The sequence below is a fragment of the Antechinus flavipes genome, chromosome 2 (assembly GCF_016432865.1).
Source record: "Antechinus flavipes isolate AdamAnt ecotype Samford, QLD, Australia chromosome 2, AdamAnt_v2, whole genome shotgun sequence".
NCBI classification, from domain to species: Eukaryota; Metazoa; Chordata; class Mammalia; order Dasyuromorphia; family Dasyuridae; genus Antechinus; species Antechinus flavipes.
In genome coordinates this window covers 514,371,410-514,390,822 of record NC_067399.1, presented here as the reverse complement: position 1 = coordinate 514,390,822, position 19,413 = coordinate 514,371,410, and the positions used below count along the sequence as shown (strand labels likewise).

At 35.1% G+C, this 19,413-nt stretch overlaps 1 protein-coding gene across 2 annotated transcripts in view; it reads right to left on the bottom strand.

The window, feature by feature from the left end:
• Positions 1–19,413, bottom strand: part of RNF212B (ring finger protein 212B) — a 68,308-nt gene that overhangs the window by 911 nt on the left and 47,984 nt on the right. Inside the window, exons 10-13 of one of the 2 annotated variants that reach the window (XM_051980480.1) lie at positions 18,830–18,881; positions 3,415–3,454; positions 2,792–2,886; positions 986–1,047 (exon numbers count right to left, since the gene is read on the bottom strand). In XM_051980480.1, the coding sequence (XP_051836440.1) occupies positions 986–1,047; positions 2,792–2,886; positions 3,415–3,454; positions 18,830–18,881 (249 nt within the window). The remainder of the gene's footprint in view (positions 1–985; positions 1,048–2,791; positions 2,887–3,414; positions 3,455–18,829; positions 18,882–19,413) is intronic. The other variant, XR_007951002.1, reaches the window with a different exon arrangement.

Below are 19,413 nucleotides of genomic sequence, written 5' to 3'. Positions count from 1 at the left end.
CTGATAAAAGAAAGCTTTGTTAAAAATATTCTCAAAGATTAACCCATGGAAATTAACCCAAAGCATGGGGTTTATTGTTAGGATTCTTACAAAGTGATAAGTCAGTTGTCTAATTTTAGCATTGTGCTTAGCAGTTCTCTAGTTTAGAGTTCACACATTAGTTCACACATTAGCTCTGAGATTCACAAGTTCAGTGGAGGAGATTCACAAGTCTCAGGTCCCACAATCCCACTCTCTCAGAGGAGGAGTCACTCTTTGAGTGCACACCTCTAAAAAAACATATGAAAGTACGAACACTAGAGACTTTAGGGGAGATTGAGAAAGCAGGATTCAGTTGGGTAGAATGAAGGATTCAGAGAGCTAGAGGCTGAAGCTGGCAGAGGCAAAGGATAAGCTGCAAGAGCTCTTGGAACCAAGAAAGGAATTGGCCTCTAAGAAAACTAACCCGGCTATTCTGAAGGAGACAATAAAGGATCTGAACTTTAACTGCTGGCTGCATTTGAGGTGATTATTGATCAGAACTGAAACTAAGGCTGCCTCTAGAAGCCCCCCCAAGAAACCTGCTCCCAGAGAATGATTATATTTGAGAAAAGAACACTACATTTTATCATTCATCTAATTAGTTCCTTTCCCTCCTACTTCTTCTTGGCCATGTGCTATCTATTTCAGTGGATGAGATCAGGTCTGTCCTCTTGCTCAAGAAAGATCTTTGGAGCTACTATCGTTCAGAAATATTTATCCTTTGGAAATTTTGTGACAGATCTGGATAGATAATGGTCAACAGCATCTATAACAACAACAAACCCCATCCATTTCAGAACTTTCTTTTTAGTGCTCTGATAACACAGGTCATCGTCCACAATGTATACTCTGCCATTTTAGCTAAAAGCTAAGGTTGGGCACTTTCCTACCATATCTTTTAGTTCAGAGAGCCAAAGAGCAGTGGATTATTTTGCAAAAATTAAGTGATTAAGGATGGGCTCACCTGCAGGACTGGTAGCTGGAAAGCCACAGGAGTTTCTGGTGCTGACCTACCATCACTCTGACCTGAAGGAGCAGAAAGAAAATTACCCATCAGGAATTTTAAAATACCATGGGTCCCAATAGCAGTCTGAGCTTATGGAAAATAGGCAGGCATAAAGGCATTCTTATGGCTCTTTAAAGCCTATTGCAAAGAGCTAAAGGGGAGATGATGAGGTCCACATTTATGTTGTGTAAGGCTGGGATATGATATTTAAATTCAATTAAATAATTAAGTTTATGACATGAAAGAATAATTAAGAAAGATGATGTGGACCATTTAGGTGGTACAGTGGATAGAGTGGCAGTTCAGAAGTCAGGAGGACCTGAATTCAAATCTGATCTCAAACACTTGACACCTACTAGCTGTATGACCCTGGACAAGTTACTTAACCCCAATTGCCTTGACCAAAAAAATAATAATGAGATAACTATTATCCAAGAAAGGTACATACATATTACTTTTTGGTTTTAGAATTCATCATCAATGAAAATAAGCTCCTTGCAAACTTTCTGGCAACAACATTATACAAATACAGTTGTTTCCTCTATGGTAACTGAATATCTTGACCCAACATGAATTAGAAGATATGGGTAAATACTATCTCTGTAAAATCACAAAGAAAATTTTCAATTTATTCTGTTCTTTTTTTTTTAATCCAGTATGGGCCAGCATATGAAAGGAAAAGTTTTAAATTTGACTAACACATGTGCATGATATGTTTCTACCCTGAAAATAAAACATAGGGAAAAGAAGATTAAGTATCTCAATAGTATTGGACATATATTCTTTCTCTTGACTCTACTACAATAATGTCTCAGGACCTCTTGCCACCCTCAATCACTTTCACTAGTGAACCAACACAATTTAGTAGTTAATAGTGTGATAACACCGCTTACATTGTCTGCTTCAGGCTTAATTTTGTCCATAGTTGGAAATATCTTGTTTCCCAGAGCTAAGGTTCAGCAAGCAGGCTGTGCCCTGAGCTTGACATAACAATCCTTTTCATTTAGCAAAGTATATTGCTTTGACTATTACCAGATGTCCATTGAGGGATTTATGGTACTATTTAGATTGATTGGAGCTCCCCCTATTTCCCAGGGATCTGAGAGCCATCCATCACACTTCCTGACATGCTCATAATTTCTGATTCTTGTTAAACAGTCAAGTGAACTGAACTAGGTATTGCACCACTGTTCCCATCACTCTAACTCTGATTCTGTACACTGCTGTGAGATTGTTCCCACAGGACCCAGGAATGACTGCATTGTCCATGGATGAGTCTGCCATGGAAACTGCTATTCAGTTCCCATGTGTGGTTATGTTATGGTGCAGCCCACTTGTAGTTTTTTAAAAGTATATAAAGCACTGGTTTTGCCCCAGCTTGTTAGCCCTCTTGAGATGGGGGGATGGAGGGAGAGGGGAAGAGCTCTCCTTGCAAGCAATTGCCTCACTTTGAAATTAAACTTCTGTTTGTATCCTGACTTTCCTATCTTTAGCCTGCTCAGTTTGGCTTCAGCGACCCACCAATTAGAGGATGGTTCCAGTCTGGTTGACAGTTTGGATTTGCTGTTTATTATGACTTATAAAACAATACATTTTGTTCCTTTTTGCTCCTTAGTTAAAATATGTTATTTCCAAAAAAAGATTATTTTCCATTTAAAATTTTTTTCCATTAGAATGCCAAAAAGCATATTTTTAGGTGGGGAAAGTGTTGGAAATATGAATTGAAATTTTAAACCACTCCTTTGGAAATATAATTCCACTTACTTGAGCGGCTGGATGTGAGACCTCTATTCCTACCAACACCATCTATATAAGGCCTGACAGAGAAAATCCCTGGTCCTGAGGAAGCAGAGAGAGCCCTAAAAGAGAATGGGTGAGAAAGGAGCTATCAGTAGAGAGAATGAAATAGTAAATGTTATGTATGAGGCAGTATATATGTTTCAGACCAATTTGCATAGCCAAAACTACCCATATTAGGAGGAAATACCTGTGCTCCCAATTTATGGTATTTAAAATCAGAGTCTAAGCAATGGCATCTAAATAGTTGTAGATGGGGGGAGAGGAGGAATGGGTTAGCAAGCAGATAAGATTCAGTGGTGAAAACAGAGAGCAATCTTTGCTCTTAGGATAGGCACAACAGACTTGGAACTTCAGAGGACTTTAAAGATCATCTAGTCTAATCTTCTCATTTTATAGCGAAGGATGCAAAAACTCAGAGATATTAAATGATTTGCTCATGGCCACCTAATGGCAGAGCCAGGATAAAGATGTCTGACCCTAAATCCAGAACGTTGTCTATTGTATGATGGATGGATGGCCAGCAGGGTATAATGTGTAATTAAGGCAGCTATCAGGTTGCAAGGTGAAAGGGACATATTACAACTCACCAATAAGATAGGCTATTAGTAGAAGCTGGTGAAGAAGTGTCTGAAAAGCATAAAAAAGAGGAATTAAGGCAATCAGTGAACTGGAAAGATTCAGATACACTGATAATGCGTGGGGGAAAAGGGACAGAATTGAGGGCGGCCATTGAAAAAAAAGCAAGTTAAGGGCATAAGGCAATAATACCTCACCCCCTTGTGATCACTCCATCTACTGGAAGTCAAAACATCTATTCCATATATCAGGGTATGTTAATATTGTCTTAGTGTGATCCCTGGCAAGTTGTGTCCCATGAAAATGCTACAGAAGAAACAGAATACATTAAATGGTTATAATTATTTGATATGTTATTATAATATAAAATTAAAAAAGAAACGTTACAGAGATAGCATTTTGAAAAACTTAAAAAGAAATATTATTTCAATTTATTCTCACAAACAAGTGAGGTAGATGCTATTATTATCCCCATTTTACAGTTGAGAAAACTGAGGTTATGACCAGTTGATAGTCACACAGCTAATATGTGATACTTACATATTTGGATTCACTGTTTAACCATTATGACCTATAAAAAATAGTATTTCCTTTTCCTTTTTAGCTCCTAAGGTTAGTTAAAATAAGTTATTTCCAAAAAGATTATTTTCCATTTAAAATTTTTTCCATTAGAATGCCAACAAGTATATTTTTAGGTGGGGAAAGTGCTAGTAATAGGAATTGAAATTTTAAATCACTCATTTGGAAATATAATTCTATTTACTTGAGCAGCTGAATGTGAGACCTCTGTTCCCACCAACACCACCTATATTATTATACTGAATTTAATGAAATGGAAATTTTAAAAAGAGAAAGATTATATATGCACAAGAGTATTTGACAGTTCTTTTCATGGTAGCCAAAAAAAAAAAAAAAAGAAAACTAAGGGACTGTACTATTGTGAAATGGCTAAAGAAATGTAACATGAATATGATGGAAATTATATTTATAACAAATTATTTTGCCACAAAAAAGGATGGACAGTTTCAGAGGATATTGGTAAGGCCTTTATGAACTGATACAAAGTGAATAGAACTAGTAGAGCAATGTATACAATGATAACATTATAGAGAAAAATTACTTTGAAAGATTTTAGCACTTTGATCAATAGAACAATAAATCAGAAGTAGAAAAGACTAAAATAAAGCATACCCTGTCAGAGAGATGTCGAAAGGGACATATATACATGGTTGATTCCAAAAAAATGGAATTTGTTTTGTTGAATTATGTGACTATGTATTGAAGATTTTTATTTCAGGTTTTTGTTTTTAATTTGCTAAATGGGGAGAAGGAGCTGGTTGAAGGCAGAAGTACATATATGTGTGTGTGTGTGTGTGTGTGTGTGTGTGTGTGTATAAACATAAACATATTTTAAAAATAAAATTAAACTTATTTTTTAAAATTTCAAATAATGGGGACCCACTTCATCTGGGGCAGTCTTTACTGATTTTTGGAAAGCTCAAGTTGTTTGGAAGTTTCTCCTTACACAGCCTAAATATACTTTTCAGCAACTTCTACCCTGTTTCTAACTATTCTTTGAGGTCAAATGGAACAACATTGTCTTCCATAAGAATAGCTCTTCATGTTCTTGAAGACAACTATTGTGTCCCCACTAAATCTCTTCATCTAAACACTGTAGTTCATTTAAATAGTCCTCATTTGAAATGACCTCCAAACTCCTTTTCATGTTGACTGCTCTACTCTAAACACTTTAAAATTTCTTAGTGTCTTTTCTATACTTTCCTAAATGTGGTACCCAGAAATGAACACAAAATTCTAGATTTCATCTTACTAAGTTAGACTATAGCAGGAATATCATCTTTCTTTTCTTAGGATATTATGTCTTTATTAATGTAGTCTTAGGTTACATTAGATTCTGACTCCCAGATCTTTTCATACAAACTATGGCTTAGGCCATATTATGATTTCAGAGAGGCCTGGAGAGACTTAACATGAACAGATGCTGAGTGAGTAGAACCAGGAGAACATTGTACACAGCAAGCATAACAAGATTATGCAATGATCAACTCTGATGGACATGGCTCTTCTCAGCAATGAGGTGATTCAGGCCAATTCCAGTAAACATGGGATGAAGTGAGCCATTTGCACCCAAAGAGAGGACTATGGGTACTGAATGTGGATCACAACATAGGATTTTCACCTTTTTTGTTGTTGTTTGCTTGCTTGTTTTTTCTCATTTTTTCCCCTTTTTGATCTGATTTTTCTTCTGTGCAGAAGAACTGCACATGTTTAACATATATTGAATTGTTTGCTGTTGGAATCCTTACAAAGTGTTAAGTCATTAGAGTTGATAGAGACAATAATTATCTAATTTAGCATGGTTCAGTATGATTGATCTGATCTTAAAAGGAGATGTTATGGGCCAGAAGAAACAAGGTACTAACTAAGTGAAACCGATAAAAACAATGTTTGTGTTCACATCTTTAGAGAGCTCATATAAGCAAGAAGCTCACGTAAGTCTCTCCAGGCCTCTCTGAAATCATCCTGCTGATCATTTCTTATAAAACAATAATATTGCATGACATTTATATGCCATAACTTATTCAGCTATTCCCCAGTTCATGGCATCCACTCAATTTCCAGTTCCTTGCAAAGAACTACAAGAGAGCACTCTGGGACAGACACAGGAGGACTCTGGGAGGAAGCCCACAAGCCCACTCTCGGAGGTGGAGTCAGATTCATTCACTTCATCTCATACCACTGGTGGCTGGGCTCCTGCACTTCCCCCACTGAGACTAAGGCTGGTCTGAAAGGCTCTCCAGAAAGCTGCCCAGCCCCAGGCAAGGAGACAAGAGATTCATTCCATTTTCCACTTTTATGCTGGCTGGAGGACAAACCTTTGGATTTGGAGACATTGGGAGGGAGCTCTTGGAACCAAGCAGAAAGATAGGCCTCTAAGAAAAACTAACCGGGCTGTTTTGGAAGGAGAAAATAAACGTTTGCATTTTAATCAGCTGGCTGCATTTTGAAGTGATTATTGCTTTCAACTGCAACTAAGGCTGCCTCCAGAAACCTCCCCAAGAAACTGCTCCCAGAGAAAACCATTATATTATAAAGAAGAAAACACTACAGTTTGCTGTTTAGGGAAGGGGGGAGGAGAAAAGAAGGAAAAAATTGGAACATGAGGTTTTCTAAGGGTGAATATTAAAAACTATCTTTGCATATTTTGAAAATAAAAGGCTATTATTTTTTAAAAAGAATAAAGAAACTACAGGGGAAAAAAATAATAGTAAGAAGGATCTGAGGCCAGAGGCACCATCCCTCATACCTCAAAACTAGAGGTAATTATAATAACAAGCTGCTATAAACTGAAAAAAAGAAAGAGCGGGCAAAGAAAAAAGAACCCAACTATAGGCAATTATTATAAGATAGAGAAGACCGGAGTTCATCTTCAGAAGAGGGTATTGAAACAAAACGGGGTAAAAAAAAAAAAAAAACAACCCACCTACCCCAATAGTAACATCAAATGATCACTTGCCCAAAAAAGAATTCATAGGACTCAGAAGTATTTAATTAAATAATAATAAAAAAGTCAAATATGAGAGACTGAGGGAAAAAAAAATTTAAGAAGAGCAATCCAAGAAAAACAAGACCAGTATGAAAAGAAAGTCAACCGAGTAGAAAAGGAGATCCATTATCTTTTTTTTTTTTTTTTTTTTTTTTTTTTGCTAAAGCAATTGGGGTTAAGTGACTTGCCCAGGGTTCAGGGAGCTAAGTAGTATGATGTCTGAGGGTGGATTTGAACTCAGGTCCTCTTAACTTCAGGGCTGGTGCTCTATCCATTGTACCACCTTGCTGCCCCAAGGATATCTAGAATGTTAAAGAAGAAAATGACTCCTTGAAAATTAGAGTTAGACATAATATTTGTGGAAATACGTATAGAAGAATGGCACATGTTTAATATATATTGGATTTCTTGCCATCTTGGAAAGGAAAGAGGGGAGAGGGAATGGAGGGAAAAATTTTGAACACAAGGTTTTGCAATGGTGAACGTTGAAAATTACCCTTACATATATTTTGAAAATAAAAAACTTAAAGAAAACCTTAAAAGAAAAAAAAAAATTAAAAGAGTTAGAGCAAGGTGATTCAGGCCAGTTCAATGGACTTGTGGTGGAGAAAGCTATTTGCACCGAGAGAGAAGACTGTGGGGACTGAGTGTGTATCACAACATAGTATTTTCACCTCTTTTGTTGTTGTTTGCTTGCATTTTGTTTTCTTTCTTATTTTTTCTTTTTGATCTGATTTTTCTTGTGCAGCAAGATAATTGTGGAAACATGTATAGAAGAACTGCACATGTTTAACACACACTTGTTGGCTAGGAATGGGGGGTAAGGAAAAGAGAAGAAGAAAAAAATTTGGAACACAAGGTTTTAAAAGAGTGAATACTGAAAACTATCTATGCATATGTTTTGAAAATAAAATGCTTGGGGTGACTAGATGGTGCAGTAGATAGAGCACTAGCCCTGAAATCAGGAGGCCCCAAGTTCAAATTTGACCTTAGATACTTAACACTTCCTAGTTGTGTGTCCCCAATTGCCTTAGGGGGAAAAAACAACCAACAAAACTTTTTTTTTTTTTAAAGAAAAAAATTAGAGTTGGACAAAGGGAAGCCTACAAACTTATGAGATCAAGAAATAATAAAAGAAAATATAAAGAAGGAAAAAAATAGGATAGAACATGAACATCCCATAAGAAAAACAACTAATCTAGAGAATAAATTGAGAAGAGCAAACATATGAATAATTGGACTACCTGAAAGCTATGATTTAAAAAAAAATCTTGATACAATACAAGAAATAATTAAAGAAAATTGTCCTAAAGTATTAAAAACAAGAGGGGAAAGTAAAAATGAGAAAAAAAAATCCACCAATTACCACCTGAAAGAAATCAAGGAGGAAAACCTGTAAGAATATTATAGCCAAATGCTAAAACCTCAAGTTAAGGAGAGAATGTTACAAGCTACAAGAAAAAACAAAAACCAAAATAATTCAAGTACAGTGAAGCCACAATTAGAATTAGAGACGACCTAGTAGTGGCTACATTAAAAGATCACAGATCTTAGAACACAATATATTAAAGAGCAAAAAAATGGGGTTGTGGATAAAAATATTATTTCTATCAAAGTTAAGCATGATCCTGAACAACAAAAAAAGATGTCCAATGAATTATCACACTTTCAGAATTTTGTTGCAAAAAGACCTGAACTTATTAGAAAATTTGACATAACAAGATCCAAGAGAAACATAAGGTAAATATCAAAGGGACTCAATAAGGACAAATTGGTTTCTTTTTTACATAGAAATATAAATCAAGTATCTAAGATTATCATTAGTAATTGGGTAGTTTGAAAGAAAGATGGGGTTAATGCTGAGTATGATGTGATTCTAAAAAGCAAAACCACATAGGGAAAAGCAAAAAGAATAATTATATCATACAAAAGAGGTGTGAGAGGAAGAATTGATACAGAGTAATTAGATGCCCGGAGGAGGGTTAGTAGTTCTGGAACCCTACTCTCATTGGGAATGGATTAAAGAGGGAAGTTGTGTGTGTGTGTGTGTGTGTGTGTGTGTGTGTGTGTGTGTGTGTGTGTGTGTGTGTGTGTGTGTGTGTGTGTGTGTGTGTGTAATTTTATTTTTAATACACATTTCTTTATGAATCATTTTGGGAGAGAAAAATTAAAATGAAAGGGAAAAATCACAGGAGAGGAAAAAACAGAAAAAAGAAGTGAACATAGCATGTGTTGATTTACATCTAGAATATATATTTGAAAGGTATAAAAGTCATCTAAATTCAGATAGAAACAAAAGGGCAAGGGGATAGTGGGGAGAGGATTGAAGGAGGGATTCTTGGAAGAGAGGTTAAGTAATAGGAAGACAAGGCAGTAGGTAGAAGTAGAAGAGTAAGGAGGGACAGAAATAGAGTGAAAGGTACAAGCAAAGCAGGGAAATGAGAAAGGATAGGAATAGATTAAGAAAGTGAGGAAAATAGGGAGAAGGAAAATAAGTAATTATAGTTTAGTGTTATGATATGGAAACCACCTGCCACTGGCTGCTGGAGGTCTAACTCAGACCTGTAGAATGGATCTTTTCATATAAAAGGATGATGATGATACAAGGAGACTGAGAGGCAGTTGCTGTTCTCTGATCTCTCTCCTTTTCCCTTTACCTCCAATTTATTTCATTCCCACCCAGTCCACAAGGAACATCTGCGAAGGCTGCTTTACAACTCCTTCAAGTGTTGTGATCCACAGCTGTGGAGTCTCTCGGAGAATTGACCTGCCCCTTCAATTAGGCATGGTCCTTAACAGTTTTGAATGTTAATTGGATGAATTCACTCATAAAATGGAAACAGAAGAATAAAAATTTAAACTCAACAATAAAATTAAGATCAGGAGTAGAATTTATTATGTAAAAAAATCAGGGGTAGTAATCATGATCTCAAAGTTAAATCTAAAATAGATATAATCAAAAGAGAAAAATAGGGAAACTACATTATGTCAGCTGTAATCAATATTGTTTTGGACTATTTAAAATAACTAGATAATATAAGGTTGAAATATCGCTGTAGTGTAGGAAATGATAAACTGGTGGATTTAGAAAAATATGGAAATACTTGGATTTAGAAGAGAAGATGTTATCCATCTTGAAAGAGAGGGCAAGTGGAAATAAGCAAAGTATGGTCTTACATACATGTGTAGAATTGTATATGTGTATGTATATTATATAAGTATGAGTATAGATGTGATTATAGATATTTTTATATTTGTGTGTATGTATCTACACTTAATTGTAGCCTTCTGAGGGAGGAGGAAGGAAGGAAAAAATAAAGTAAAAAAGGGCACAGTAGAGAACAAATGAAAATCTATAAGAAAGTTCTAAACACAATGTTGGTATTATATAGGCTTTTTTTAAATGGAAACTTATTGCTTTATATTTTGAATCCTCTTTGCATGGCACATGGCAATTTTTTTTTCTTTTTGTATTTAATTTTAAAATAAATAAGGAATATTTGAAGGTGATCTGAAAAGCAACTGAGGAGACCAGGAAAATCCTTCTGCAAAAGGAGGGATTTAGGCTGAATCTTGAAAGAAGCCAAGGAAACTGAAAGGCAGAGGTTGGGGGGGAGGGGGGGGGGCAGAATATTCTAGGAACAAGGCATAGTAAATACAAAGGCATGGAGACAGGAGACAGGAACTATAAATAGGCCACCCTAAGTGTGAGGCAGAAGGTTTGTAACTTTACTCAAGAGACAAGAGGAAGCACCTCTGAGGATTTTTGAGCCTGGAAGTGACATGTTCAAACTTATACATAAGAAAAGTTACTTTGGCCAAAGTATGAAGGACAGCATAATGTTGTGATTTAGCCCACTTTTAGCCCACTTCTAAGTCAGGAAGACCCAGATTCACATCCTCTAACATGTCTGCCAGGTTGCTCTAGGCAAATAATTTAACTTTTCAGTGCCACAAGCAACTCCCTTAGACAATAAGTTGCAGAACAGGTGAAGATCCACATTCCTCATTGGGAGTTTCTTAAACCAATGAAATCCCAAGACTAGATGAGAAAAATTAAGGATATACTGAAATGTGGGAGGAGTGGCAGTAAAGAGATGCAAGGAGGCTATGAGTTCAAATGAAATTATGTTATGTTAGTGATAGAGGAAATGTAGAATGAGAGATGTTGCCAGAATACAACTGACAGAATTCGGTAAATAAATCTATATGATAAAAATCCTTTTAATCCTTTGACAATCCTAAGGTTTTAAAGATTGGTGTGTGTGAAATTAGCAGATCTGGGGGAAGCTAGGTAGGACAGAAGATAGAGTGTCACCCCTGGAGCTAGGAAGACTTGAGTTTAAATATGACCTCAGACACTTACTAGCTGTGTGATGCTGGGCAAGTCACTTTACTCTGTTTGCCTCAGTTTCCTCAAAGTAGGAAATAGTAAACCATCAGTATCTTTGCCAAGAAAACCTCAAATGTGATCACAAAGATTTGGACACAACTAAAAACAACTAAACAAACAGAATATAACAGATGAGAATATAACAGCCAGAGGCACAGATTTCGAAGTTAAATTTTGAAATTAAATTTTTATTTAATTAACTTTTTGAATTTTATTAAATTTTGAAAGCTTCAGTAATGTAATAGTTGAAGCTTTGGAAGTGAATAAGTGAAAAGGGAGAGAAAAAAGTGGACAATGGGCAATGTCCACACCAAGAGACGAGGATAAATAGAAAGAAGTAGGAGAAATAAGAGTATTATTTCTCAACTGAAGAAAATAGTCAGTATGCAGGGAGCAATTTTATAAAGCAGCAGAAAAGTTAAAGAGAATGAGGAAGACAAAAATACAACTGAATTTGATCTTTGGTGACCTTTGAGAAAATAGTTCAATAGAGTAGTTAAGAGCAAAGAGTAGAGAAGACAATGGGAAGTGAGGAAAGGAAGGCCCAAGCATAGACAGCTTTTTAAAGGAAATTAGGCAGTAAAAGTGTAGAGACATAAGGATAGTCATTTTGGTTTTGTTGTTGTTGTCCAGTTAGAAAGATCAATGGAAGGGTTTTGTAGGTTTGGGAAAACCAGAGCATTTTTTTAGGCAGAAGGGGGGGGGGGGTAAGAGAGGAAGGGAGGGAGGGAGAGAGAAAGAAAGAGAGAGACTGAAGAAGGGAGGGATATCTCTTTTTGTGTGATAGCAGGAAGAAGGAGAAGAATGATAATGATGCCAAGAAATTTTGAGGAATGCAGCGGATGAACTGAAAGTTAGGTAATCTGTAAAGAAAGAAAGAGGAAAGAAGAGATTGGAGGTTGACACAAGTAGAGAACTTTACATTATTCCTACTAAACATCTTTTATGATTTGTTAAATCACTGCAGCCTATGAGGACCTTTTTGGATCCTGATTTTAGACCCAAGCCCACTATCTCTTTATCTTATCTCCAAATTTGAGAAGCATTTCACCTGTCTCTTTATGAGTCACTAATAAAAATGTTAACAATATAGGACTGAAAACAGATCCCTGAGATATTCTATTAGTCGCCTTCCTCCAGGTTCACATTTATCCCGTTAATGACCACACTTTAGATATAGCCAGTCAACTAGTTTCAAATTCAGTTATCATAAATGCTAAACTGCATCTCTCCATCTTGTTCATAAGATGAGCATGAAAGGCTCTGTCCACAGACTCAGAATAACTTTTGACTTATATACCAGTTGGGGTGGGCCATTGATAAGTGCTATTTTTCTCCAACAGTATTTATTTAAGTATTCTAGCTATAGTTTTATTTTTTTGTGCCTTGATTTTCTCTATTACATAGAGATAGTATACGTACAGGATAAATGGTTATAAAACAATAGATCATTCTACTATACTAACAAAAGACTTTTGATTAGGAATCCAATAGAAGAAGTCATAGAGAAGTATGCCACTTTTATAATCCCCTAAAGAAATCTGAAAAAAAAAAAAAAAAAACCTAGAAAGACCCAAGGATAAAGAAAACTAAAAGGAAGTGGCAATAAGTTCCTCATCCAGGCCAGAATTGTACAAAAAGATAACTAGAAGCCAGATAGGGATATTTTACCAGGTTGGTTGTTTAGTTTTCAATCATGTCCGATTCTTCATCACTAGTTTTGGGGGTTTCTTGGCAAAGATACTAGTTTTCCAACTCATTTTACAGATGAGGAAACTGAGGCAAACAAGGTCAGTGACTTGCCTGGGGTTTAAGTGTCTAATATAGGATTTGAAATCAGGTCTTCCTAATCCCAGGCCTGGTATTTTATCCACTAGGCCACCTAACTGCCCCAAGAGAATTTTTACCAGGATTCTAAAACTGAATGATATATAGGGAAAGGAGCCAATCCAAGGAATATAACATGAGCTATACTGTAACAAATATTATAAATATATAATATAACAAATGGATGTGAAAAAAACTATTATGGTGACAAGGACAATCAAGAAACAAACCTAGAAAAGAATGAGTGCAAAATATATATAAGCAAAGCCTTAGAGAATTATATACTTTAGGCACAAATTTAACTAGAATTTCTGAAAAAACTGAAGGAAGAACTTTAAAAAATCAAATGTTTTTATAAATGAAATCAGTGTTTTAGGGAAAAAATAGGAAAAGAAATAAGAGTTATGGAAGAAAAAAATGATTAGTTAAATTAGCATTCTGTCACAAGAAGTACAAAACCTTGCTCAAATTAAACTCTTTGAAAATTAGAGTGGACAACATAGAAGCCAATTATACCATTTAAAAAAAAAAAAAGAAAAGAAATAACAACAAGAATGTGTGTTGATCAACTATAAAAGACCTGGTTATTCTCAGTAGTTCAATGATCCAAGACAATCCCAATAAACTTTGGATAGAAAACATCCAAAAAAAGAACCATGGAGATTGAATAGAAATCAATACATGCAGTGTTCACTTCGTTTTTCTGGGTTTTTTTCCCCTCTTTCATACTGTTATCTTTTATTCTGTTTTTTCTCTCCCAACATGATTTATAAAACAATGTACATTAAAATTTAAATTAAAAAAGAAAATTAAGAAGATTAAAACTGGACTCCCCTAAAATAAAAGAAAATGCAAAATATCTCATAACAAAACAACTGATCTGAAAAACAAACTAAGGGAAAAAAATTCAGAATTATGAGACTACCTAAAAGCCATGACCAAAAAAAGGGCCTATATACTTTATATTTCAAGAAATTTTTAAACTGTGCAGAAATCTTAGAATCAGAGGAAAAAGCAAAAATAGAAAGAATGGTAAAAGAAACTTTGAAATGAAAATGCCTAGGAATATTATAGCCAAATTCTGGAGCTTACAAATCAAAGGGGAAAAAAAAAACCCTGCAAGCAGCCAGAAGGAAAAATAAAAAGAATTCAAGTGCCAATGAGCCAAAAGGATCAGGTCAGACTAAATATGCTATAGACAATGGATATATAGGTTTATTACCAAGAATAACTTATCCAGAAAAACTAAGTATAAGAAAAACAGAGGAAAAAATAATTAGTGAAATAAAGTACTTCCAAGCATTTTCAATGGTTAGGTTAGGTTAAGATCAAAGTTTCATAAGAATTTTGAAGCTCAAATATAAGAGTTAAGAAAAATGGAAAGGTAAACACCAATGAACAATCATAAAAGGATAAACTGCTTACATTTAAATTAACAAAATGATACATGTATCTTCTCTGAACCCTAACATCCTCAAGGGGTGAAAGAGAGAGACTAATCAGAGAGAAGGCCTGGGAGTATGATTCTGTTATTCCTTGATGATCTTAAAAGAAGAATGGAATGTAAGAGAGCAGAAGAGGAATATGCTGGGGAGAGGGGAGCAGGCACAATGGGGGGGGGGGGGAGGGAGAGAAGGAGAAAGAGTACCTTACATCTGAATTTCTTTCTCATCTGAATAGCAGAGTAGGCAAGAATACACACACACACACACACACACACACACACACACACACACACACACACACAGTTAGGTATAGAAATAAATTTCAATCAAAAAGAAAATAGGAGAGAAAGGGGAGAAAGGAGAAGAGGGAATTAGAAGGAGGAGAAATTAAGAAGATTAGTCCTGAGCAAAATAAATTCTAAAGAGATATAAAAAAATTTCTTGCTCTTTTTGAAAAAGGTTGCAAAAGATGGGAATCTGAAGGAGGAGTGTCCATAAACTGGGGAATGACTCAACAAATTTTGGTAAATAATTTTAATGGAATACTATCATGATACAAGAAATAATGAAGAATATTTTTTCAGAGACAACTGGGAAAACTATGAATTATTGCAGAGTAAAATGAACAGATCCAAGAGAATCATTTTATGGAATGATAATAATGAAGTGTTGATTTATTTTTTAAACCCTACTTTGAAAGAATTAGGAACTCTGAGAAGCATAATGAGCCAATCATAATTCCAGAAAACAAATGATGAAACACTCTATCCACCTCCTTACAGAGAGGTCATGGACTCAGAATATAGAATGAGAATTTTTGGGGGACATGTCCAATATAGAAATATGTCTTGTTTGATCAGACACATTTGTTACAGGAATTTTTTCTTTCATTCTCAATTAAGGACAAGTGGAAGAAAGGAAGAAGGAGGATATGTCATGATATAGAAGAAGAGAAGGCTGATATATGATGATTAAATATATATATATGTATGTATGTATGCACATACACACACACGATTTAAAAACCCCAAACTCCAAGGTTCTACCTCAAACCCATCAAAGTAGCCAAGATGTGCAGCCCACCCCAAAGTATAATGACAATTATTGAAGAAGATGATAGGAGGACAGGCACACCAATATACTTTGGGTGAGACTACAATTTGATCTAACCATTTGGAACTTTTTCCAAAATGCATTCAATTAGACACACCTTTTTTACTCAGTATACAAGAAATAGGCTTATACTACAAAGACTTCAAAGAAAGAGGCAAAGGACTCACAAATTCAAAAATATTCATAGGAGCATTTTTTGTTGTAGCAAAGAAAAGGGAACAAAGTGGATACCCATCAATTGAGGAATAAATGGTTGAACAATTCATGGTATATGAATATTGGACTCTAAAAGTAAAGGAACAGATTCAAAGAAACCTAGGAGAATTTGTATAACCTGATATAAGATGAATTGATGGAGGAGGACCAGAAGAATAATTCACACAAAGACTACAACATTATAGGACTGAATAAATAAATAAAAATGACTTGAGAACTATAATTCACTACCAATTACATCTCTAGAAGATTGATAATGAATCATGCTTCTCACTTTTTGACATAATGAAAAATTTATTTTTAGACACAGCAAAAATATAGATTTATTTTGTATAAATATATTTGTAAGAAGAAAGGGATTTAATTTTTTCTTTTTTTTTTTTTTTTTTTTTAGTAGAGGAAAAAGTAAGGGAGGCTGGTAAAAGTTATACTGAAAAAGTGAAGAAAAAGAAAATAATGCCAACAAATTAAATGAATTAATTTAAAAATTAAATAAGTGAATGAATTGAATAAAATTTTAAAAATAAATAGGAAGGCAAAAGGAAGTTCTTGGGGTTTTTCTAATTTTTTATTTATTTATTTATGTTTATTTACAAAACATATGCATGGGTAATTTTTCAACACTGATCCTTGCAAAACCCAGAAGGAAGTTTAGAAGGGAGTACAGAAAGGGAGAATAATAATTGAAATTATCAAGTTAAATTTTAATTATATTTAAAAACAACAACAACCTATACTGGTTGTTGGGAGAAGGAAAACCAACAGTGTATATAAGAAATTCACAGTTTTATATAAAAATAATTATTACTAGCAATAAATAGCTATATTTCTTGGAGACAGCAAAAGAATAAATGGAGAAGGGAAAACAGTCTTTCCTGAATTTCAGAAACAGATCCTCAGGAAAAGGTTGGGAGAGTTGTAAATTTGCCTCTAAAGAAAGAAGGGCAAATCTCACTGATAGGTGTTTTTTGAGGACTGGCTAATGCCGTGGAAAATAGACTGACAGTGTTTTAATCCTATTCTGGCCTAGTGGTGATGAAAAGTAGATCTGATGACTATTATTCCCCTGCTAAAGTTGTGTTTCAGATAGGCTGTGAAGCCTGACTCTCTGTTATCTGGTTAACAATAGAATGACTATAAGCCCCTCATCCTCTATCTTTTACTGCCATCTCCTGGCTGCTCTTTGAAGCATGGTTACCTAAGGTCATAAATAAAATAGGTGTTCAGCAAATTTCATTATGATTTAGATTGATATTGTCCAGCCACTTTCCCTTTTTTTGTCTAAAAACACAAATATTCTTTCTTTGGAAATTTGGTATTACACCAGTTGCTGGGATAAGAATGCATTATTTGACAAAAATTGCTGGGAAAATTGGAAATTAGTATGGCAGAAACTAGGCATTGACTCATACTTAACACCGTACACCAAGATAAGCTCAAAATGGGTTCATGACCTAGGCATAAAGAATGAGATTATAAATAAATTGGAAGAGCATAGGATAGTTTACCTCGCAGACCTGTGGAAGAGGGAGGAATTTATGACCAAAGAAGAATTAGAGATCACTATTGACCACAAAATAGAAAATTTTGATTATATCAAATTGAAAAGTTTTTGTACAAACAAAACAAATGCAGACAAGATGAGAAGGGAAACAATAAACTGGGAAAACATTTTTACAATCAAAGGTTCTGATAAAGGCCTCATTTCCAAAATATATAGAGAATTGACTCTAATTTATAAGAAATCAAACCATTCTCCAATTGATAAATGGTCAAAGGATATGAACAGACAATTCTCAGACGAAGAAATTGAAACTATTTATAGACATATGAAAATATGCTCCAAATCATTATTAATCAGAGAAATGCAAATTAAGACAACTCTGAGATACCAGTACACACCTGTCAGATTGGCTAGAATGACAGGGAAAGATAATGTGGAATGTTGGAGAGGATGTGGGAAAACAGGGACACTGATACATTGTTGGTGGAATTGTGAATACATCCAGCCATTCTGGAGAGTAATTTGGAACTATGCTCAAAAAGTTATCAAACTGTGCATACCCTTTGATCCAGCAGTGTTTCTACTGGGCTTATACCCCAAAGAGATACTAAAGAAGGGAAAGAGACCTGTATGTGCCAAAATGTTTGTGGCAGCCCTGTTTGTAGTGGCTAGAAACTGGAAAATGAAAGGATGTCCATCAATTGGAAAATGGTTGAGTAAATTGTGGTATATGAACGTTATGGAATATTATTGTTCTGTAAGGAATGATCAGCAGGATGAATATAGAGAGGACTGGCGAGACTTACATGAACTGATGCTAAGTAAAATGAGCAGAACCAGGACATCATTATATATCTCAACAACAATACTGTTTGAGGATATATTCTGATGGAAGTGGATCTCTTCAATAAAGAAGAGCCTTAATTGATCAAAGATGGACAGAAGCAGCTACACCCAAAGAAAGAACACTGGGAAATGAATATAAACTGCTTGCATTTTTGTTTTTCTTCCTGGGCTATTTATACCTTCTGAATTCAATTCTTCCTGTGCAACAAGAAAACTGTTCAGTTCTGCACACATATATTGTATCTAGGATATACTGTAACCTATTCAACATGTAAAGGACTGCTTGTCATCTAGGGGAGGGGGTGGAGGGAGGGAGGGGGAAAATCGGAACAGAAATGAATGCAAGGGATAATGCTGTAAAAAAAAATTACCCTGGCATGGGTTCTATCAATAAAAAGTTTAAAAAAAAAAAAAAGGAAATTTAGCATTTACTCCTGGAAAACTGAAAAAAGATGGTCTTCTGTAAGAGGTTGGGGAGGGTATACATAATTCTGTACAATGCATTTATTCTCACCAGTATAAGATTCCCTGGGAGTAATTCTTCCCTGCAGGCCTCTGTTCCCCTGCTAGAAAAATCACAAATATCAGCAGAGAAAACACTGTACCGGTTCTTGAGTTCTCATTATCTCCCATTTTTATTTAATAAGCTGCTTCTCTTTGGGGGGAAGAGGATTATCTCTATCTCGAAGGACCCAAAAAGGGGAAGTCACTTGCCCATAGTTACATGGGTAGTAGCAGAGCCAGAACTCTTCTTACTTCATATCTAGAACTCTGCCTACTATTCAATGCACCTCAAGCCCTCTGCTTCAATCACTCTCTGTCATTAGATCTTCATTATCAAAGGAAAACTGGATTAAGGATATGATGCCAAGAATGTATACCTAAAGTTAAATGAGGCTGTACTATTTAAGATGTTCTCAATTTTCTGTTTTTCCTTCGGTGGTAGAATCTCTGTTGTGCCACAATTCTCTTTTATTGTCCTAACTCAGTTTCCCTAATTATCCTAACTCAGTTTCCCTAAATTGTCCTGCCTCTATTTCCTTAATTGTTCTGTCTCAATTTATAATTCTGCTCAATCCTGCAAAACCACCCCTCCCT